This window comes from Buteo buteo, chromosome 11 (assembly GCF_964188355.1).
Source record: "Buteo buteo chromosome 11, bButBut1.hap1.1, whole genome shotgun sequence".
Taxonomy (NCBI): Eukaryota; Metazoa; Chordata; class Aves; order Accipitriformes; family Accipitridae; genus Buteo; species Buteo buteo.
In genome coordinates, this window is record NC_134181.1 from 36655250 (window position 1) to 36679520 (window position 24271).

At 36.9% G+C, this 24271-nt stretch overlaps 1 protein-coding gene across 1 annotated transcript; it reads right to left on the bottom strand.

Annotated features, from left to right (window-relative positions):
- Positions 1 to 620: 620 nt before the first annotated feature.
- DGCR8 (DGCR8 microprocessor complex subunit) lies at positions 621 to 24271 on the bottom strand. Its single transcript, XM_075041531.1, has 14 exons — positions 24137 to 24271; positions 17471 to 18467; positions 16884 to 17046; positions 15274 to 15416; positions 14256 to 14538; positions 12399 to 12596; positions 10902 to 11003; positions 8875 to 8973; positions 7577 to 7659; positions 6294 to 6394; positions 5724 to 5830; positions 5373 to 5500; positions 4850 to 4963; positions 621 to 4499 (listed from the first exon to the last, which is right to left on the bottom strand). The coding sequence occupies exons 2-14, from the start codon at positions 18191 to 18193 to the stop codon at positions 4416 to 4418; spliced, it is 2328 nt and encodes a 775-aa protein (XP_074897632.1). The 5' UTR covers positions 18194 to 18467; positions 24137 to 24271; the 3' UTR covers positions 621 to 4415.

The following is a 24271-nucleotide window of genomic DNA, read 5'->3' on the forward strand; positions in this document are numbered from 1 at the left end:
CTGAGGCCCAGCACCTTAAGATGCACTTCCAACGTACCTAGTGGGCGGGAAGACAAACCTGGTTGAGCCTCCTACCCTTGCACAAGGTGCGCTCCGCTCAGGATCTGTACTGCCGTAGATGCTCAGCACCTAGCATTAATTTAATGGATTGTGATCCACACTACAGAACAGACAGTAATACCGGCTGATTGTTAGAAGGATTAACCATTTTAAATCTCAAGTTACTGAACATACTTCTAGTCCACATTTAATACGGACTGAACAAAACCCCCTGCTATTACAGCACACGGACTTGCTGATACCCCTTCCTTTCCTGCCAGGCAGGTGTGTGGCAACAGGTACCAAACCCAGCAACTTTGGGTTGTGTCATTTCCAACCCTGACATCGCTTAAGTAAAAATACACATTCCAATTCAAGAAAAAGTTTGAATTTAATTTCATTCCAACGGATGTCTAACCACGTAAACTTTCAATTCCTTACCAAAAAAGTGTAAGTACTTCCATGACCAACAAGCCTGTACTGATTTAATTTCTGTTTAAAAATACCTACGGCAATCTAGGAATAAAAAAGTTCCTTTTTCTAAGTATGCTTAAGCTATCATAATACTGATCACACTGGAGCACTTTATAATATCAAAGTTTATTGCTCAAAACTAATTGTCTGAAAAATACACATGTAGTACTCAAAAGACCAAACACATAGGATTATATGATTGTGCAGAAAAAAAAGCAAGCAGAGGCTCAGTGAAAATGAGGCTTTATAGTTGTACCAATTTAGCACTGGCATCAAGCAACTGCACCCAACACGATCCATACAGCAACCATTGTTACCTACTTGGGCAATAAGAATGAATTTTGTTTTTTCACTTTCTCAGATACACATCAGAATACTGTAACTGATCATTTTATTTGGTTAACAACAGCATGGCTTCTTGCACTTCACATTTCTTCCCACGGAAAGTTAGGAGGCTATCACTTCCTGAATTTTGCTCCAGAACCAAAGTACAGTCTAGAGAATTAATAAGATAATCATGATGCTTTTAAATACTTGGATGTTACAAATATTTGTATAAAGCCTAACAGCATCACAGGAAAGTGGAAGTTTACATACAACAGTTAAGTTTATGCATAATAGTCTTTCCAAACTTCTGAGTACCCAACTACTTCATCAGTTTTGTTTAATAAATACGTAAGGAAAAGCTGGATGACTGGTGTTTAAATAGGTAGCATCTGACTATTCACTGGAAGTCACAGTAAGTTTTCCATCAGTACCATAAAGATTTGAATGCACACTAATTTAATCCTTAAAGTCAATATACCACACTTTTGTCGAGAAGCACATAATATGCAAAGCAAAAACTGTCTAATTCCCAAAGGATGGAATGGTTCTTAAAAATACACTCCATCCCTATAAAAATACCCATCCTCCTCTGGATATAGAAGGGATAAATAACAAATATCAGTGACAAAAGCAGCAGTTGTTTTATGCATTCATACAATCAAGATCTAAACCTTTACAGCCGATTACCTAGAAAACACACAAGAGTTACAAGACAAGTTTAGGATACATCTTGAATCACACTGTAAGTGTTCATGCAGAAGCTGAAGTTAATGCAATGATCTATCCTCTATCACAGCAGCTCGTGCTTATGTGCAAATGCAAGACTGTTACACTCCAAACAATAGTAAACATTAAAACACAAGAATACTTCACAATGACATAAACAGCAGTTAAGTTGTTTGTTCCAGCAGTTATTGCGCTATTTTCTGGACATCTCTCCAGTTAAAGGCTGCAGCAAGGTCTAATACCATCTTTTTTTGTTTGTTTTTGTTTAGAATGCATAATATACGTTCTAGGCTTTGGTTCACAATGAAATCTCTGGATGTTTTAATTAAGGGCAATGGTCACCTTGTGATTCTGATAGTGGCAGACTGAGGTAATACAGCAATCCTCTTAAAAATAATGAAAACAAATTTGTAAGTGAGGCATCTCTGGAAATTCTGCAGGTGACCTGCAAATGCATTGACATTCTGATTTCAGAAAAATAAGATCTACAAGGGTGATTTGTCTTTTACAGTGCCATCCAAGTACAGATTTTTCTGCTGAAAACACGTAAGCTGAAGTAAAACCTACCTAAAGGAGTAATACATTTAGGCATAGAAGATAAAAGCCCTGTCTTTATGAAAACAAAACAAAAAATCAGAAAAACAACAAAAAGAGAGACAAACAGTAATCACTGCTTGTCACTACTGCACCAATATTATATACCCTTCAAAAGATGGAGATTTATTAAAGCTATACAAAAAAAAGCAGAGGCAGTGTTTTTTGTTTTTGTTTTTTTTTTTTTTAAGATAGGCCACTTCTTTAAATTATAGTTTATGTATAGTCTTCCAACTACCCGTATCCTGTTGTAACAGGATTACAACTCGTGGAACTGAAAAGCTAAATATAATAATAAAAAATGGGTGAATTCATATTTGCAGAGACCTCTGAGCATATCACTCAAACACAGAAACAGGTAAGACTCCAAGACTCCTCCTGTTTAACCTCAAACATTTTATGCAACATATTAGAGAACAGTAGTTTGAGATATAAATTAAAATCCACATATTTCCAAAATAACGGGTGATATTAAAAGGTCTTACAATACTGATGCCAATATTGTTAAAATCCAGTAGGCACTAAATTCATTATACTGCAGCACTCTATACGTAACATGGTAAAAAAACCCAACCAAAAACCCAACCAAACAAACAGGATCCCCCCCTCCCTCGAGCCCCCAGATCACTGTCCAGGTAAGTACCAGGAGCTGCAGCAATTACAAAGAACTGACCTCTTTCGCTCCTACAGGAGTAGGAGTGTAAAATATAGCAGTACAACTCGGATAAATCATTGAAGCCCTGCCACCAGCTTGGTTTTGACTCTCTTCCTCAAGAACAAACAAAAGAACCCACAAAAATGGTTCTAAGAGAAGACTTACTGCAAACACCCAGTAAAGAACCCCATATGAAGAACAAAACCCGCAAAGCAGTGCTTTCACTACAGCCAAAACTATTCCTTCTGTGCTTAATTTAATAAAGCCTCAGATGACATAATGAGTACTGCCTGTTTTCTAAGATTGTATTTTATAATAGTTGCATATTTGTGATTTTCTTCTTTATCAGTATAACCTGTTATGGTCTCATTCTACTCATTACTCTATGTCATATTCCAAATCTACATTCTAATTTTCATTGCAGAAGTTACACTTTTTCTTTAAAAACTAAAAATGTAATTAAAAGAGTAAAAACAAAAACTTCTTAAAAAAACTAAATTGCTGCAGTTATTTCAGATTTCTAAGGGTTGTGTTGTGGTTTTTTTTTTTTTTTTTTGTTTTTTTTTAATTCTTTGCTTTTATCCTGCAAGTTAATTAAGACTTAATTGATCAAGTCAGATGTATTCTGACTCCACACAAATGAGAAATTGTTTTATTGCTGGGAGAAGGGAGTGGAAGGTCTTTAGACACATCATTGGCAAAATATTTTTAGACTGTCAACCACCATCAGCTGCGTTTTGGCTCCAAGCTTTGAAAACAGCCTTTCAAATTACAGTTTTTATTTTAAGCAAATAAATAGGGCCGTATTTTCCCCTTTCAACTGATCTGTAAACTAACATAGGCTCTTTTCAATTAAAATAAAACCCAATAATTTTCGATATCCAGCCTGTTGCTCTTAACACTACCAGGTATACTTGTTCTTTTCAAGTAATAAAAAAATCTGCATACTATGATCTTGAATAACTAAGCCTGGCAGGAGACGAAAAACAGAACATAAAGAAACAGCATTACTGGCCTAATCCTATGGCATTAGGAACATTGCTCATCAGTTTCATGTATTTGTCACCAAAGTGTCTTATCAGTGCATATTATTATGTGCTGAAATGCAACAAAACTTTTCACAAAAATAGTTTTAGGCATGTTCATACAAGAAGATGTACATATATTTCTTTTATATATACATATATATGAATGTGTATATATATATAATATCAGCTTCAACCTGTACATAGATATTCTGAATTTCATCCTTAAAACACATCCATTTCAAACAACATGGATGGCTTTCTAGAAAAAAGTGCTTGATTGATTTTATCCTGTGTGAACATGCCTGTCCTCTGTGCATTTGCCCAAGTAGAGATCTTTATGATCAATCCTTTAAACGTACATATCTCAGAGGTATTAAAAAAAAAAAAAAAAAAGAAAAAGAGAGAATAGGAAAAAGTAATATTGCCCTGATGATGCAAAAAGAACAATGCATAACTGAAGCAGCTTGGATTTTAAAAGTTATCGTGCATTCTGCAGCAAACAATTTTTAAATAATTGTTGAAAATCTAGTTCCTCCATTTGTGTTATTGCTCCCCACTTGTAAATTTTCTCATTACACATCAACAGTACAGAGAGGTTCACTACCAGGCTGAGCCGATTCCACTATTGTCATCTTGGGTTTCTTTCGTGTTTCCTCCTAAAAGAATATGAAACAAACCCCGCCACACAGTCATAAAGAGAATATAATAATAAAACACTTGTTTTAAAATTTTGAACAATTTTAGCCAAACTGGTGTCAATCACTGTGAAAGGCTAACTTGTTCTAATGTTAAAAATAAATTTACTGAAGTGGGTAAAATTAAGTTATAAAGCCAATTTAAAACAGAGGATGAAGATCTCTCTAAAAGTAGCCCCCCTGCCAAAAATCAAGTTTTGAACAGCTCTCTATGTAAGATACTGTATAAAAACAAGCAAAGATTCTGATCATTGCTAAGTCTGACCCATGGCATTCTTCCTGTTTGTAAATACAAAAGAGCATATACTCACTCTTTCTTGTGCCAGTTTTTTCATTTCTTCCTGTAACTTGTTCAGGATGTGCAGATTTGGCTTGTTCTTTTTGGCATACTGCTGAAGTTCTATCACACTTTTATCAGAGGTTTCCTATTCAACAGAACCATAAGCAAGAACAGATGAGCTTTTTTGATGGAAAAAAAGTGGAGCAGAAATTTAATCTGTGATAGTTGTATTTCCTTAAGTAATAACATATATTTCCATGAGTGAGTTAAATATTAAATAGACTATATAATTTTGACCTGAAAGATGCAAGATTAATGCATTATTGTCAATGGAAGCACTCATCTTATGTTTTGGCAATAGCAAGGTATGAGAATCAATTCAGAAGAATTGAGAACTGCTCATGCATACTGCCTTTACCACGATACGGAACAACACTGTTATGCCAAAACAGTTATCATTAAAGCTTTGTTGTAAATAAATTTAAAAACCCAGAAAAATACAAGAGCAAAATACAATCACAAGGTAGGTTACAATCAAACAAAATCATGTTCACCTGTTTAACCATCTTGCTACTCTCTCTACCATACATACGCAAAAGAGAGCCCCAATTTTTCACATGTGGATGCAGTAGCTGTAGGATTTTCTGAGAAGCTAATTGTTTCCCCACTCTCTTATTTTTGCCTGTAAAAATAATAATGAAAATGCGTCAATTCTGGCACGTTATGTAATTAGATGAACACCAATGTTTACTTGTGTTAAACATCTCATCTCTGAGATGCCAGAGAAGAGTAGAATAAACACGTAACAAGCTAGATAGCTGAACAAGCACCTACAAAATGGATAACAAATGAGAACAGGAAAAAAGGAAGGTATTATCAGAGGTCACACTAAGTACTGTACTTACACCAGCCTCGCACCGTGTGCTTGCCACAAGTCATGACATATTCACTCTTCTGATTTTTACCAGGAATCACTTCAAACTTTATGGATGTATCACCCATTCCATGGTTTCTTAAGCACAAACAAAATCAATATCATATACTAAGTAAAATTACAAACATCTGAAGCAGTTGCCGTTATCTTTGACAGTCATTGCAATGGAATTAGATACTTTAATAATAAATTTTAAGACACTAATTAATAAAGAGTTCTTTTTTAAATCAGCAACTTGATTTGAATGGAAAGGCAAGCCTGTATAAATGAAAAACAAATATATTTGTATGTCCCACAACTAAAACCTAATCTCAGAAGACAAGAGTCATAAACACCAAATATAAATTAAGGGAAGATACAGCATTAAACAGTTCAGTCCACACCACGTCTCTTATAGCCACAGTGGGTGCAGTAAGCTTGGCCAGCCCACAAACGTCCAAGTTACTGACAAACACTGTGGGTACCAGCAACCAAGCAAACAACGTGCCCCAACCCAAACACCTGTACACAACAGAATTTGCTCCTTATTCTGCAGCCTTACCTTTTAAGGCACTCATGGAGAATCTGATATGGAGACAAGAGTCCAGCTTTACTGGTGAGTTCATATACCCGTGAGTCCTCAATACTGATATGGTTAAAATACTACAAAGGAATTGAAAAGAGTTATTGTGCTTTTGTGCAAATAAGACCTTAACACTGTCCTTAACCCTCATTTCTCCTTTGCAACATTAAACAAATTCTGTTACTCTGTGCTTAATACTTAAATTATTTTTAAATCCATAATGGAGGTATTTACCAACATCATTAAAACTGCCACACCTAATCATATATTTGCAGACAGAAATTTAAATAATTCTTTTAACTCCAACTTTACATTATAGAAAATGGACATAAAAATGACAATCTTATAAATTCTTTATCATCCTTTCTGCCTCAGGACAAGATTATTTTATTTGTTTTAACTTCATTATGAAATTCTACTTACCAAAATGCTGTGGTTTAATAAAAGAAAACGTAACAGCTATTGGAATGTTTTGTATTTTATTTTAAAACAATGGAAAAAATTGTCTGCATTTTCTTAACGACCATTTCAATAGTGTAGGACATACAATACAATTTTAAGTTAAAGCAAGTGTACAAACAACTCATTCTGTATATCACACTTTCTAAAATGAAACCATTCCTTTCAGGCCAATCACTGATTTTTCCTTTACTCCTTACTGATGGTCTGTTACATGCTGAATTGAAAGTGAACATATCACTGATGAACTTGTTATTTAATATTTCCAATACGTGAAAATATAGCACACTCTCTCCACTTAAAACTTTTCCTTTGATTTTCTCAAATGTTGCTGCTTAAAGTCTGTAATTTTAACTGTCTGATCTGGCAATAAGTAGCTTTCATAGCTAAGTAAAAATGTCTCAGAAGCACAGGCACTTTTAGTTCTTACTTGGTCTTCTGAGACGATCACACAAAACCAGACAGCATCTAGCTCTGAACTTTCCAAGGCATCAACCAGAGGATTCTGGAAGCCAGGACAGTACAGGCAGTACAATGTCTTGGAACATTTCAGGTCTTCAGTAAATGACCTGATATTTCAACAAGGGGCTAGTTCTTTGCATCACAGTACATTTTCTGATCAGTTCCAACAGAACAAAAAAAAGGGTTTTCATTGCCATAGATCTTGCTATAAATGAAGAATTTCACATTTCCATCTGACTGAGAAAACAATGTTATGAATTTTCATTAATATTTCTGACATTGAAGGTGTAATATTTTTAAAAACAGACTCCAATGACAGTCAGCAAGGAAGAGTTCAGTACCTCAAGTTCTTCACTGTCTTTGGGCTTCTCCTCAGAGGTCTGTTTAACAAAGTCGGGAATAAGGATTTCCAGTGTAGCTCGAGCTGCAGAAAATGATCAAACATCTTGGTAACATTTACTTTAAACAATGATTGTAAAGAAAAAACCTAATGAAGCACTCTTTAAGCAAGCCTCACATGTCCCCTTGAAACATCCACTCATATAACACAACTTCACAGTCAAAACAGGCATCATCTTTTTGTAAGAAGCATATTCACTTGCAATTTTTAAAGAAAAAAAAAATTCTACTTGTTCAAGTTGATGATGAAAGTCTCACAACTACCTAAAATAAGAAGAAACTGCTTTTTGCAAATGCCTATGAAAGGAAAAAAAAAATTATCATCAAGCTTCATTTTAAAAGTGACGTAGAATTCTTAGGACCCAAAATTAAAGAGTTATCATCAGCTCTTAGTTATTACAGCTGAACCCTAGTACGGTATCACTAGGGCACTCAGAACCCCAGTATTGCACGAAAAGCACACCCAGAATTTGCCTAAATTTTCAAAGCAAAATACCTTTTTTCATGCACAAATAATTCTGGGCTGGCTTTTGGTGATTTAGCTACACTGACTTATTTCACAAGTGCAGAAAGTACCACAGGTACATTATACATCTTTAAATTTTGATAAGTTATTTTTTCTTGATCAGACATTTAAACCTGGACATCAGTAAGAAGTTCTCATGTACTGGGGACATTCTCATTTAGATCTTCATCATTTACATATTTATTGCAGACTTACACAATTAGAACTAATTAATGAAGACAAGTACTTGGAAATCAATAATCACGTAGTTCAGTGCAATTGTTTTATTACCAAAAAGAGAACGAAAACAATGAAAAGCTTGAGGGATTTTTTTTGTTTTTAAAGAAGGGCAAAGATTTACCTTTCGCTAGAATCCACACACCAGGTGTTTACATAGCAGGTGACAGTATAAATATAAAACCCCCAACATGTTCTTATTGGTTTGATCATTAGAGACAGACGCTCTTACAGCTACTCAGTATACATCAATAGTTTAATGTGAGTTAACATCTGAAGTTTCTTCATTGCTTTCTATTCCAGTACATTGTTGAACCTTGGGTTGTCAGAAAACCCTATGCAACAGTATTTATCACTTTTACCAAAAAGACACAAGTGTACGTTCTTTGACTATTAACAAAATGATTCCTACTTACTATTGCAAATATGTCATCTTCAAAGCAGAAATGAAAACAGATAAACATTCAGCAGTTGGTATTAAAAAAGAAAAAATGTTACCAGCTTTATTCTTGGCAAGTTTTTTGCTGCTGGCAGTTCCTGCCCCATAAGTTACTCCATCAATAATCACTGAGGCTCCAAAAGGTTCACTTGGGTTCTCTAGAAATGGAGCAGGAAAGAAAAAAGAAAGCTTTTCAGAACTCCCAGTGTAAAATACTCATTATGAACATGGAATACCACCACTATAAAGATTTGTTTTCTTCTTCATTTCAACTTCAAGAGGGATGGAAATTGTTTACTCTTCAGAAAGACTGAAAATTGCTTACTCCAATATATGAAAAACAAAGAATTTTCCATTACCACTAGACTTACCACCATGTACTTCATTCTTCCAAAGTAAAGACTTTTACATTTTAAAAGATCATTTGTGATCTGCCAGAATTCAAATGTTAATTCTGAAGTTTTTGCATCGCTAACACATTGTAAATACAAGAGCTATACATTCTGGTATTGAAAATTCAGTTACAGTATGTAATGCATATATAACGTATATATAATGTAATTCTGAATAATTATAGATTCCACACTGAACTAAGATGCCCAACTTGTAATTCCTTGGATGCTGACTGCAGGACTTAATCCTTTCAAGCCTGCTGTTGAAAAAGGTGTAATTTCTTCCTTCTCTATAAGGTACCCCCAAAAAACCAGCAAAAGCAAAAACGCAAGGAACGTATGGTATACCACTTCATAAAGCAATCTCAAATGCAGCTAGATAAAGCAATTTGACTGGAATTTACAGGAAAAAAAAAAATCCAACATTAATTTGATTCCAATTACAGTTACCATATATGCAACATTTTTAGATTCCTGATTAAGCATCAAGTGCATTCCCCCCCAATATTTATCTAAAATAAAATTCTCCCCAAGTTTTTTGTTTTTCTGAGAGCTAGCATCATTTACACTTTCGCAGTACAGCCTAAATTAGGAACTACCAAACTACCTCTTACACCACTGACACAGAATAAAATTAAAAGCTGTTTAAAAACACAAACAGATATCCACATAGATCCCACACTAATCATGGAACAACATAGTCTCAGTAACTCTTTTAGTTACTTTTAGTTCAGCAGAGTGACACTTCTACTTCTAATCCTATGAGGAAAGCTAGTCAACATTCATGACAAATCCAATTCCTACCAACTGCATGAACCTTTTGCAATCCGCACCTAACTAGTAATTTCTCCACTAATATTAACTATAATTTATTAAGACCCTTAGAGAATAGTCACATAGGACAAATAGTCTACATAGCCAATTCTGGTTTCCATTTAAATTTTTAGTATCAATTTATACATACAAAATTCTCTGAGGATAACTGGATATAAATATGAGCCTCCATGACATAACAATCGTAACATACAGTAACTTGAACAGTTAAAGGATTTTAAAACTCCACATATCTCAAAAAAATACCCTATTTTTTGTCAACTGGAAGAATACCAGAACAGAACAAATCCACAAAAATATCTCAAATTATTGCAGCTTTAGAGAGGGTACATATGTGTCTGCAGAAATCTTTCAAATTCTTCAAACAGCTTCATAATTGAAGATCTACACATTTCTCTTCAGAAACTATTTGGGTTCAGTATTTAACTTTTTTTTTTCAGGATTCCAATGATTCACTAAATCAATGCGTGCCTTACAGTTGGATTTTCAGGGACATCAATGACAAGAAAATTGAGCAAATATTAATTGTGCACAGTGAGCAAAACTGTAATTGCCCATATTTCACTGATGCGTCCTTTCAGATGCAAATGAGTTGCTCAAATCCATTTTCACTTAGGCATAGTTTTCAAAGTGAAAACCTATACTGTTATTTTAAATGTAAGACTGCTTATCCTCAAAAGCCATGTTTAAGATACAGAAAACGTCTCCTAGCTAGAATTTGACTCAAAACAGACTTTCAAGACATTCCCTAGGAAAAATGTCCATCGTTCAATTTTATTTATTTTTATTTTAAGATATCCAAGCATAACATAAGCCCTTCAAAACAGCATGTGGTCGATTAAAAAACTTAACAGACTTACCACATTCGAAGAAATTGTAAACAGGGCGAACCTTTAGGACTCGTTGCATATATTCATGCAGTATGCAAACTTCAGACTTCCCATTGGGATTAATGACAAATTCTGCAAAAAAAAGATGGGGGGAGGGGAAGACAGCTAAGTAGTACCAGTCTTTAAAAGACAATTTCTACTACAAAGAAATAAATAAATGACAAATTACTTATCCACGGGATAAGTGCCCACTCAAATTAAATGCAATGCTGTTGAATCAGACATGGATAACTATGACCTCAAAATCCATTTTCTCTGAAAAAGTATTGAGAAATCAGTCTGAGAAATTTCTATCAACAACTGGAAGTGCACTAATTACAAGTTAAGCAAATATTCTACATTCAATGTTTGCAGTCCCATGGCCTCTGGACCTCTACACACAGCATTTTTGGCAGATAATATCAATTAGAAATCCTCTAATTTGCTCCTAAACACGTTGTATCTCCCTTCTAACAACAGGCACATAGACTTCAAATCCACAAATCAGATTCACTCCCCCCCCCCATTCCTCTTTAGCAAGCCACAGATCAAGTCACTGTCCCCTTGCCCTCAACGTGCTGTTTTTATTTGAAAGGTCCTTTTTTTCCCCCCCCTGCAACAATATTGTTAGTGAAGAGCACAAACCCTGCCTCGGTGGGCACTACGGCAGTATGGGAGAGAAAGTTAAGACTTAGATAGATAAAGTGCAAGTTAAGTCCTTGATTTAGATAGTTTCAGTGTGGCTCTAAACTTAGAATTTAAGATAGTGTATTAACTAAAAATTCAGCTGCACCTCCCTGTAATAGGGAATGGTCAATATGCAACTCATCAGCTTTAATTCTGTTAAAGAGAAGAAACCCAGAAACACAACAATGTACAAAACAAGAACAAGACCCAAACCACAGGTCTATAGACATTTTAAATATCAGACTGCAGTTGAACAGTCTATTATGGATACACAGCCAACACAGATAAGAGCTAATTCCCCCAGCTTCTCATCAGACATGATATCCATTCCTCACACCACAGGACACAACTGCACACACAGTTCCTTCTTAACTGTATCTGTCAAACTGCTTAAAATTTTTATTTTTAGTTGTAGGTTTTAATCTCCATCAATCTGGCATTTGTAACCAGTCCCTAATTTGAGACCAATTAGAACTGGTACAAAACTGAGAAGGCAGTAGCATTGAGTGACTAGGCATGACGGTTTTCAGCAACAACCAACAGTAACAAGTAGCTGAAGGTAGTAACCAGTTAACAGGACTGCAACCTGGAATAAAAATCCTTTCATTTAGGAATTATTTTTTCTAATAGGAAGTACATTTTGACAGTATTTTTCCTTCACTATTTAATATGATGGATCCAAGAATGCAGAGTTCTAGAACAAGAAGAAAGTAGACTTATTACAGGATTTTTTTCAGTCAAGCTTAGAACTGTAATTAGTCTTTGAGAGAGAATAATTGAACTACAGGTAGACAAACTAACCTTTCTTCGTAGGTGCATCTTGCACAGACAAGGTAATGAGTTTCTGATTGGCGGGTAGAATAGGCCGCTCAGATTCTGCCTGCTTCCGCTTCATTTCACGATTGAATTGCCGTCTCTCAGCCCAGGTTCTGAATTTTTTTACGGTAACTTGTTCAAAATCAAAACGCTTTTCAAGATAGCGTCTAAAATCTTCCAGATCTAAGAAGCACAAGCAAGTTACTCTCTCTACTTTGCCACTGAGCAAGCATTAAGTTCACTATTTCCACTGTTTTAAATATGTTATAATTTTTTTTTTAGACTAGGAGCAAAAGTAACATAATCAAGGTTAAGACACTATTTTATACTAACAAAACTAATTACAAGTTTTCCTGTTACTGGGTCAAATGCAAAACATTTGTGCAAACTGGAAAACAAAACAAGAGCATTTTATTCTGTCACTTAAATATTTTACTAAGCCCTAACCACCATAATACCCAACACAATTTGTAACAAAAGCTAGTAAGTGTTCTACTTCATCACCTATTCACCTTCTCATTACCTGAAGCAAGGTATACAGTGAGTAACAGTAGTTAACGCTATTAGCCTCAGTTTCCTGAAGCCTAAACTGATGATTGCTGCCTATTTATTAAACAGTGTACCATGAAACACTATATAATGATGCTCCGTAAGTATGTGCTGGCCTCTAAACAGAATTTAACACGTTCATTTTCACATACAGAGTACTAAAAGATTGCCCCCCTTGAAGTACAGCTGCTTCTCCTTTATAGGATATTTCTGCAGATACAATCAGCAAAAATAAAGAATAGCATATGAAGATGTAAACAAACAAAAGCAAGCTGCTGGTATTGCTTCCTTCCACAAGGAATTCCAAATGCAAGTCACGCTTATACTTGATCACTCAGTATTTTTTTCAGTAATACAGAACAGATCCTATTTAAAGAGAGAGATAGACAGGTAAACTTCATGTGGAAAGTAAGTGCTTACTGGTTTTAGTTTTGCTGCTAAATATTGATGATTTTTTTCTTTCTTTTTTTTTTTTTTTTTTTAAATCTTTTGGCATGGTTATGGGACTGAACAGGACACGTGTAATGACAAGGCCAAGTTTTGCATTTGAACACTACAAAGTTAAGTGGTAGCCTACAATCCATATCAGTATTCTAAGCAGCAGTAATTTACATGGATGGTACTCTCAGGTATGTAGTTGTGGTAAGTGGCACATGACCTTTCTGTCCAAGTTCCTCTGTAAGTTTGGCAGTGATTTTGGCGTGACTTCTTCAGGCAGCTTTTTGTGTAAAAGCTATCACACTTGCATAAATAAAATAATGAAGCATCACACCTCTTTGCATGAGTGCAGTTATATTTGCATGACTTACTCTGCTAAACTTGTGCAAATAAGCAAATTTAGTTTAACTGCACCATTTATCTTAAGAGATCATACTGAAAATAGATATAATTCAGCAAATATAGAGACTGCATAGAAAAGCTCATTTAAAGAAGTCACACAAACACACTTGACAACAGCAATTCATATGTACCCATTGACTTAATTGATTCTTAAACTGAGGTAAAGCCTACAGGACTAAACTTCCAAAATTTTCACATTTTTGTGTGCAAAACCTTTGCACGTGGACTCTGAAGCCTTCAGAAAAATTCTCCACTGTATGTTTCTCTTCCTGTTAAAATCAAAATTTATTACTAATACTGGATCTATTTCTTCAGATCTCTGCATACAAAAAAACATGCAGAAAGACAACTGACCATGTGATCTCAGGCAAGATACTATTCAATTGCCAACTCTGGAATAAAGCATATGTATCCCAACCCCAGCCAAGAAAAGACTCCACTTGCCATACATACCTACAGATTCATCTTTACATACTTCAACTTTGGCCTTAACTTGTCCTAAGGCTCCTTGTGCTGCATCTCCCCCTGAGGGGTCTTTATCATCTAAAGGCCCAGAATCAGCAGCAGTAGAATCTGGTTCTTCTGTTTGGCAGTCCAGTTCTGAAGATTTATCTAGGTGCTTTACAGGTGATACTTCCCCATTTGGGGTTATGTCATTGTTTTGTTCCCTTTCCTCATTTTCCTTCATTTTTTTGTAATGCAAGCAGGGAATGCTACTAAGGGGAGGATCATGTTTCTGCAAATACAGAATAATGCAGAAGGTTTCAGTACCTCAAGGTCACCAAAAGCAAGAGCAAAACTCAAAAATAAAAGATGTAATCAAGATAGAAGTTACTTTTATTTAGTCTAGGCTCAAGCTTCTCTTTGGTCAGCAATCTTACTCTACTCAAGATCTGAGTACATCTAATCCTACAGTATCTTGGCACTGTATAACAGTGATACTAACCTTCAAAGTGCGTTTGCTGTTTTAGATCCAAACTATATTCTGTTCAATTACATGCAAATACTACATGCTTTCATAAAATCCATTGAGCTCTCTTGGGGTTTAAGCCCATGACATTAAATCCAATTTCTTCAGATTCCTTGGGTTCATGAACGTCACATGCTTACTTCTGTAAACGTGGACCATAAGCCGCAGCTCAGGCTAGTTTATAGCTACAAATAAATGCTCTAAATATATTTCATGGTGGAATAAAACCAGCATTTTTGCAGCCAAATGCTAGAACAATGAAGGCACCAAATAAGACCTTCTCATTAATTTTAACTGCCCAAACTCATTGCAAAAATAGAAAAACAAAACACCACAAGAAAAATTGTATCATATTTTCAGAAACAGAGGAGTTTATTTTTCAAGTACCTTAATTCTAACACTGGAAAGAAGCCTGCTAAAGTAGAAAAATATTCAACTGTTTGCAAGAACATATCTAATTTTTAAATCTCAGTAAGTATTTAAGTAATTGACAGCTCTCACCCTTATGCTTCCTGTTCCCAAGAAATAAGGTCTAGACCAGGTAACAACTCTAGATTCTCTGTGCAGATATACAGGAATGCCCGAGTTATGGAATGTCATGATCCATCCATCTGGCAAAGGTTCTGTAGGAGGGCGGCCACGACCTTTAAAGCAAAGAGTGGCTTTAAACTTGGACAGACTGCTTAGAAGAACAGAAAAAGAATCAAGGTTTTTTATTTTTATTGCTTTTTCTGTCTCAAAGGATAAAATGACACTGAAACAAGACTTTGGTAGAAAGATTTTGTTTTAATAAAAAGGCATATGCTTCTAACCCACATTAAATCCTGCAAAATTATAGATTCCATTACGTCTTCAACTGAAAAGCAATAGTAGCACTAATTTTATGCAGACTGATTTGTTCATTTCACCAGTGAATCTTCTCTTCTCTTTAGTCTTTATGTATTTATATCATGACAAGCACCACTATATTTAATGGAAAAATCATACTTGCTTTTGAAACAACTGAGTTTTCCATTAAAAGTTTTTGCACTTGACACTCAGGGATAAATTTGCACTGAGACACCACTATACCCACAGAACCAAAGAGCCAGCAATGAGTTAGGCTGTAAGCTACGACTCTCCTATTATATTTTTCAGCATAAGCACAATACAAACCAGGATCAAGTCTACAAACCTTTATACTTAAATATCTTAGCCATCAAGAATACTACTTCCAGAAAACAAGACTGAAATTAGAGTACAATAAGCCAATATGAGGAATCACATAGCAAAAGAAACAATATTGCAGTAAAATGCTTATGCTTGCATTCAAGTTAATAATACACAGCCTCACTCCTTTCTATTCCAGAAATCAGAGAATGCTCTCACTCCTTTCTACATCAGAAATCAGAGACCAGACTCATCTTAGCTAGGAACTTCCTGGCAATCCTGTGTTAGTATAAAATTCTTCAGGGAAAAACTGTTTGGTTTCTTATTTTAGAATATAGTGAAGCTGTAAAATACTCCTCTACAGCAGGTTCAAATTTTAGTTCTACTTCAGACTATTTTCAGTTACATTCTTCTGGATTGGTTCACATTCTCAGCTCTTCTTTATTAGCAGTTTGTAACATTTACACAATGAAACTGGATAAATGTAAGCCACTGACTTTCCTAATGATTTTTTTTAGCCTGGTATTGCATGCATAAAGGCTTCACATAGAGCAATTTCAACAACAGAAGTTATATAACTAAAGTAGGAAAAAGTCCACAATGACTACAAACAGTCTTCAGCTGTTTCACTGTACTGGAGACAAAAAACCAGACCATCCTTGTTCACCTCCCCATCACTGAGGTAACGTTCTTCATAATTTTTCACAAATCCACACACTAAAATACAGTCACATTACGTACAACAGCGGAAGACCAAAAGCACTCCCCAAAACCCACTTCACTATTCAGGAACATGAAAAATCATATCCTATAGTAAGAAGCCTTCAAACAATAAAATTCTGTAACATACTAACTATTTCACAAGAATTGCTATCCTAAACTTTGCTTGCTGATATACTTCTGTTCTACAGACAGAAGCCACACAAAAAAAAGTTATAGATATTTAATGAACATTAACTTACTTTTAAGTACAGTTTTAATTTTGGTCATCATTGGCTGCACACTTGTTTCTCCATCAGACTGGTGATCACTTTCACCACCATATTTCTCATTTTCTAGTCTCCTTGTTTTGGGTGCTCGAAGACCCTCTTCCAGCAGAGCATCCACATCATTATCAAAGTCATCCTGAAAGAGACTTCATCAGACACTATCCTTCTGGGTCTAACTTCCCCTTCCCCTTGCAAAGAAAAAGTATACACAGAGAGAAACTAGAAATTTCCAATGATTCCAGTAAAAAGACTGAAAAATAAGAAAATAAGTTTTTGTAAGTCAGAACTGGTATTTTTCAAGATAAAATGAGCTGCAATTGTGCAAGAAGCCTTTTAAATGTTATTTTTAAACAAGACCATAGAAGCTGCCACACAACTTGGAAGTTTGACCAAGATAATTTACAAAAGTTTACAGCCAATGTTCTGCCTCTGAAAATTCTGCATTTTTGACTCAAGTACTGCACATTTCTAGATAAGACTGTTTCAGTGAACATCTTTGCATATTTTCTTCTAGCCACTTGGAAACCTCTTACACACCAAAGACCTGTGGATTTACTTACCTCATATGAGTAATTCAAGGTTTCTTCATCCACTTTATCTCTTTGAACGATTGCTTTAGATGTGAACCCTCCTCCTTCTTCATCTATTTCCATCAAATTGTCGGTAAAATCTTCTAGCTCATCCAGAACTGCATATTCCACTCTCTTTTCCTGATCAATATCATTTTCATCATCCTTCTTGTCATCATTTTCACCCCCTATTCCTACAGCTTTACCATTACTACCACCAAAAGGACAAACATGCAAATCCCCATTGACATTATTAATACCAAAATCTGTATCTGCCTTATAATCCTGCTCAACTCCAGTGTACAGAACTTTTCTATCTTTGCTTTTGCAGCTTTCTGTAAAGCTAACACTAATCTTTACATCTTTAAGTAACTTAAGATCTGGGGTGAACTTTCGAACTGAAGGTGCATGACGAGCAGTTCTTGGGCTTTGGTCACTATTGTTAGGGTCTATTATAAGACGACTTTTGTAGCAGGCAGATCCCTTTGTGAGAAGCTGTGTTCTGCAGATACTGTGCGTGTCCCCAGCAGGGGTATCTGACTGTCCATCACCACCAGAGCCAACGTCCATTACCTCTGCGTCACTGGACGTTTGCAGGGGAGGTGGTGGAGGCTGTTCATTAGGCGGCAGAGGTGGGGGACAAGTATGATTCTCCACATTCATTTCTCTTGCAGGTTCTTTAGGGAGGGGTGGTACATTTTCATATCTCTCCATTTTTAAAACTACTGTTTAAAAAAAAAAGCTTTAATAAATGTTTATATCTATATTCCTAACATGCATGAGTCCATCAAGATTGGTTTATCATGTTCTATTCAATATGCAACACTGATGATTCAGTTAAGCTGACTACATTGTTCTTTTCATTAATGTAGACAGCTTTCAGAATCACTGTCTCAATTATTGGAAATCACAATGCATTCAGCTTAAATAGCTGAAGACTAAGACTGCATCTTCATTGGACAAGCAGGTCTCCCTTTCTTCCTTCAACCTACAAGAAGAAAAAAAAAAAAAGAAAAGATATTTGTCACAGAAAAAAAATGGAAATAGCACCCCAGGCAAAAAGAAAAAATGTCACTCCTTCCAGCATAAATTTCAAGTAGAAGTAAGAGTGACATTTTTACAGTGAGTCTTGATACCATTTTCAATGAGGCTGAAATTAGATTGTTTTTACTCCTTGATCTGTACACCAGCACAAGAATTTGCTAACACATAGCTGCCTGTATAATTCGTTGACTATCTCTGCTTGGTTAGCAGGCAGGGCATTAAGCATGGCATTTGTAGGGACCAGACTAAAAACTGTGCATTTTGAGGGGATTCTCCCATTATTGAAAACAACCTGGTATTCGAGCCATACTTACCCACAGAGCAGAAAGGATAATGAGCTTACAGTTTAAGACAATCTGCAAAACCAACAAGATTTTAACAACTATGGTCTTACAAGACACATGGCTTTTTGAAAGTTTAAGTTATTAGATATTTTTGAAATCTCACTGGAAGTTTTAACAGGAAATCTCGTAATTTACTAAAAACTCACACAAAATGACTCTCTAGATAACCAGATATTAGACATTTGATCTTATATTCCATACTACCATAGGACTATGTATTTGTTATATCTGAGGAAATCAGGTCCAGATACATAGCGTTAAAGTTCAAATGAATTCTGGAAGGCATTTAGAAGCCAATGTTTTAGGTAATTTAACCTGGCAAAAATATTCACTTGCTCTAGGAAATTTTACGGGGGATGGGGCATGTGTGTTTTGAGTTTGTTTGTTTTTTACATTAAGTGGGTTCTTTCTACCATGTCTATAATGGCTTCTTCAATTATACTTTTGTCATCTGTGCAGGGCTATAAGCACCTGGGGAAAGAAAGCTTAACTTCTTACCTGCTATTTGGTTTCTCCAAGTCCCTCCATGCCACCCCAAACCAGGCTTAAATCTTACTACCAGCTAGAAATAAAGCAGCGTTACTCTGCCCAAGACAGCCAGCTGGCTGAATCTGCTCTTTTCAAAGTATTTCCAGGTAGTAGAGAAAGTCTACCCAAGTATTCTAGAAAGATAAGCTCTGAGTCCTTAGTGTCGCTGTATAACATTTGAAGGCAACAGGGCAGAACGTCTGGGTTGTCATGAGGGACTTAAGAGAAGCCAAACATAATTCTCTAACATATCTCTATGCCAGCCTGGACATAACAAACCAACAGCAATATCCAAACACCAACTGGGGCAAGGCAGGAAGCTGGGAATCGGGAGTTATAATGGGATCAATTAAAATTCAACAGCATACAGAAGCTACCTACCTGGAAGCTGGAAGAAAGCAAAGTACACAACAGAGCAAACTCTTTAGTGATTTGGCAATAAAGAAAGTTTTGCTGGGGCAGCAGAATAGTTCATACTTTGTGGTGGTTTGGGTTTTGGTGGTTTAGTTTTTTTTTTAAATATACTCAAAACTGTGACATACTCAAGACACTGAGCTTGGCATGCATTGTAGAATTACTAAGGAAAAAGACTCCATTTTGATAAAAGCTCTAAAATAATCCCATCTTCTCTGATACAAACATATTACCTTCCAGAACGAAAACCAGCTCATTCACCAGTAAGACAAGAAGTTCTATATATTTAAATCCATTTCGTTCTACAAGATGATCATACAATCACCCAAGCAGTGATCAATTCCTTCTTCTTTCAACAGGTTCTGAAAACACCTACTGTTATACAGAACACCCCTAGAAATATATTTGGCTAATAACCTTCCCCCTTCCTCTTCTTCAGATTAAAACAGAAAAAAAAATGGTGAACGACAAATTATTAAGTTCTTCAGAACAAATCATTAGTGTCTTCATTGTTAATTCTGAACAAAAGAATCAAAAGTCACAGTACAAGTTTGGTAACCCCTGGAAACTAAATGCTCAAGTAATCTAATTTTTCGACCTTAGAGTCTTTAGAAGATTCTTGAAAAGAGCAAACAGAAGTAATTTACACAGAAATGAAATACTGAAACTGGTAGTCTAGAATCTGAAAGAGCGCTACCATCCCATACGATCCAGGAGCTACCTGGTCTATGTCAAAAAGACTATTTTTGACAAATCATAAGACATGATCGTGAATGCAGTTTCCACATCCCTGAAACATGTCCTGCTCCTATGCTAAAAAGTATCTTAACACCACCAATGTCAAACACAAGAAATTAATCTTCACCTGCCTAGGTTTGGTAGTTCACTGATACTACACCTCTGCTCTTTGCAGAAAAGGTGTCTTGTTATTCTATTTGAGCACTATAAACAATGAAATTCTTATTGTCTTCCCCTTTTTGTTGGCCTTAAAATAACGAACAACATACCAAATCACTGCCAGGTATTGTCTACTACCCAGTACACATACTGTGACCAGAAAAACTACTAGACCAAGATGAGTTTAAACTAGCTTTTGCATTTCTAGCCATAAACCTGCCACATCCTGAGGGTAAGATAACAAGAGTCTGGCAGCTCTACAGTTACAGTGGGCTACAATACCTTCCTATAAGCTACAAAAAGCCAGGGAGCAGCAGAGTAACACAGGTCCAATTCCCACCTACTTTCTTGCCAACTGATGTTACAATATGCCTTTTATATCAAGGGCTGGGGGAAAAAAAAAAAAAAAAAAAAAAAAAATCAAACCCACACAACAAAACCAGTAAGGATTTTCCCTTAGATAGCAGGTATTTTAAAAGAAAGACAGAAGAGATGAAACCTAAAAGGATGAGTTAGATGAGGCTGCAGGTTAAAAACAGCCAAAGGGAGCTTAGATCAAGGGAACCCAACCACCACATATAAAAACAGACTTAGCATACTAGATTATAAAATATTAGAATACAACATAAATTAGTCTGCCTATTGTCATTCTTAATTAACTTGCCCTGAAAGAACAGACTTTATTCTCCAAGGCTCCACCAAGTTCCATCGACGGTTTCCATAAGGACTCCTTAAAAATATATGGAAAACCACTGACAACTGCAACAGCCAGTACAAAATACTGAAGGAACTCTGGATGAACTGCTGAAAATATGAATGCACGGTTTGTGTTCTGCAGATCACCAATACAGGGGAATTTCACATTTTTAATTGCTTGCTCTTATTTTAGCAGATCATTTGAAGAAGTTTCATGTCACAAAGTAAACTCAGAGAAACAGATACATGGTAGACATCTAAATGTAATGTAGTAAACTGCACAGGTCCCAACAAAAGCAGTGTCTTGGCTTGGTTGTCTTACATATGTTCTCTGAAGGCAGAAAGAAAAAAAAACCACCTACTACTCTGTTTAATAAGTACCACTACCTATTCCCAGAATTAGAACAGGGGTGGGAAAAAGTACACAGAGAAAAGGGTATCTCTTTTCAAGACAGGAAAAAACCAGAATCTTAAAATTTGTAACCAGCACTGCCCAAACTCAAAGAGGAACTCCCTTCCCTTTATAGCATGTCAACAGTCTTACAAGTGAGTTCAATAAAGAACGTCTTTGCTTCATGAATACCTGTGTCTGCAATCAGGAACAAGGAACAGCATACCACAGATTCTCTCTTCAAAAAATCACTTTTAGAAAGAAACTGGATTCCTTGTCAGAAACTGCTTACTTCACATTCAGTGGACCCCAAAAGGAAGAGTGGCTCAGAGCAAATTCTCCTTATTCGCTACCCAAATACAGTCCTCCTCCTCATTCCAAATGGCAACTCTGCAGAGCAGAATTTATGATACTGATCACTCCGCTTTAACCCTTATCAAAGTAATTCCTCACTCACAATCATCTACTTTCTTTTTGTTATACCCATTGCATCTTTTTGATACATACAGTCCTAAAAATAAGTTAATCCTATTTATTATCAACTGCTAAAAAAAACCTAAAACAAGGAGACTGAATTTATTTTCTTCAAATCAGAACAGGAAGTCTTAAAAGAAAAATATTCTGCAAGTTAACTACTACATACAGGAACTCGTTTCTCCGCATTATCACCTTTAGAATAAAAAGATTCTGAAGGAAACAACCAGCTTGTGTAAGTCACCAACGCAGTTTAAGAAAACACAGTCAGGGCCCAACCATAACATTATAAATGGCAAATACAGACAAGGCTAAAGAACTTCTCTAGTTCATAAGACTTAATCCCATTTCAGAACAAAGAGTTCATAGTTTTGGAAAGGCATCCTCAGAAATGGCAAAGCAACTGCTGCTTTTATAGCTTGACCAGTTTTCTGGCAGGGTTTAGATGGTTTCAATTAATCGTGTCAAACAGGAAACCATTTAAAAAAAAATCTGCAAAACAGAGCCTAGGAAGCAGAAAAAAATATTCTTCCTTTCACATCTCAAATAGCTTCTTCCTTGTAAAGAAAAGCAACAGACATCAGGAACCAAACTCCCTTCTCATATTCTAAAAAAGCAAAATAATCCTGATAATCAAAAGGAACTGTCCAAAAGACCTAGAGACCTAACTCCTTATCCAGAATTAAAAATAAAAACGGTTAAGTTTAACTACCTAAACAGAAGGGAGAAGAGGTACACTCACGACAGAAATATTAAAGATCTAATTCCAACATCTCTAACTCGCAACTTAAGGTAGTAAAGAAATTGAATGGGTTCACCCAGCAAGCCCTCAATCCGTTTATGAGGGAGTGATGCCTGGATGTTAGGGGGCCCAGCCTCTCAGCAGGCAGACAGACTTAATATGCAGATACACCTGAAGCCTAAGAAATAGATGCAAAAGGGAGAACTCTATTTTTCCAGCCAAAAAAGGTGAAGAAATTTAGAAGAATAAACCTTTTAGAGACTGAACAAGATAATTTAGAGGAAGATGTAACTATTTCACTATTAATAGAAGGAACACGTGAAGAAGAATCCTGAGAGTTAAAGACAGACACACAACCTTATCTTCACCGTACCAGAACTAAAAAAAGTGAACGGGCGTCTGCACACACGTTGGTGAAGGGCTGCCTTTTCTTCCTAACTTTGTACAAGAAGCGAGACACTCTCTTCTCGCCTGTATAAACGGATGCGCCCAGCGGAAATCCTTCCTCTCACCTTCCCTTACCCGAAGACACACACACGTACCGTGAGACACGATGCAGCCTGCAAGCTCCTGCCAGAGCTGATACTCCCCGTCACCCCACTGACAAGGAGATGTGCGGAGTGTAGAAAGACATGGCGTTTCCTTTCCTTCTACTACCCTGAATGCAATTCTACGGCGGGAGCTCGTAGGGATGCGGCTGGGGGCGGGCGGGAAACATCACCACCCCCTCCCACCCACCCCCCAAAAAACCCCCAAGCCTAAACAAAACAAAACACCAGCTCTGAGGGAAGGACGCTCCAGCCGGAGGCGGGGGAGGGGGGGGGGGGGAGTGCCGCACGGCAACACCCGCCGGGTAGGGCAGCCCCCTGCCCCGTCGAGCGACAGGAGGTCAGCGCACCCGCCTCCCCTGCTCGGGAAAAGGCTCCTCACGGTTCCCTACCCGCGGCGCCGGCCCGGAGGCGGGAGGGCCGCCCGATACAGGCGGCGAGGAGCGCGGCGGGCCGGGCGGCCCCCGCAGGCGGCGCGGCCTGTGGGGACGGAGGGGTTACTGCCCGCGCGGCGGCGATTGGGCCGCGCAGGTCCGCTCGTGCACGCCCTCCCCGCCGCCCCGCAGAGTCAGCACCCACCTGCGCCATCCCCGGTGTCCCTGCCGCTCCTCCGCGAGTGGGGCGGGGGGGGGTAGGGGGTGCGGAGGGTGGGGGGCGAGCTCGGCCGCCTCACGAAAACCGTCCCCCGCTCCGCGCTGCTGCCGCCATCTTTAA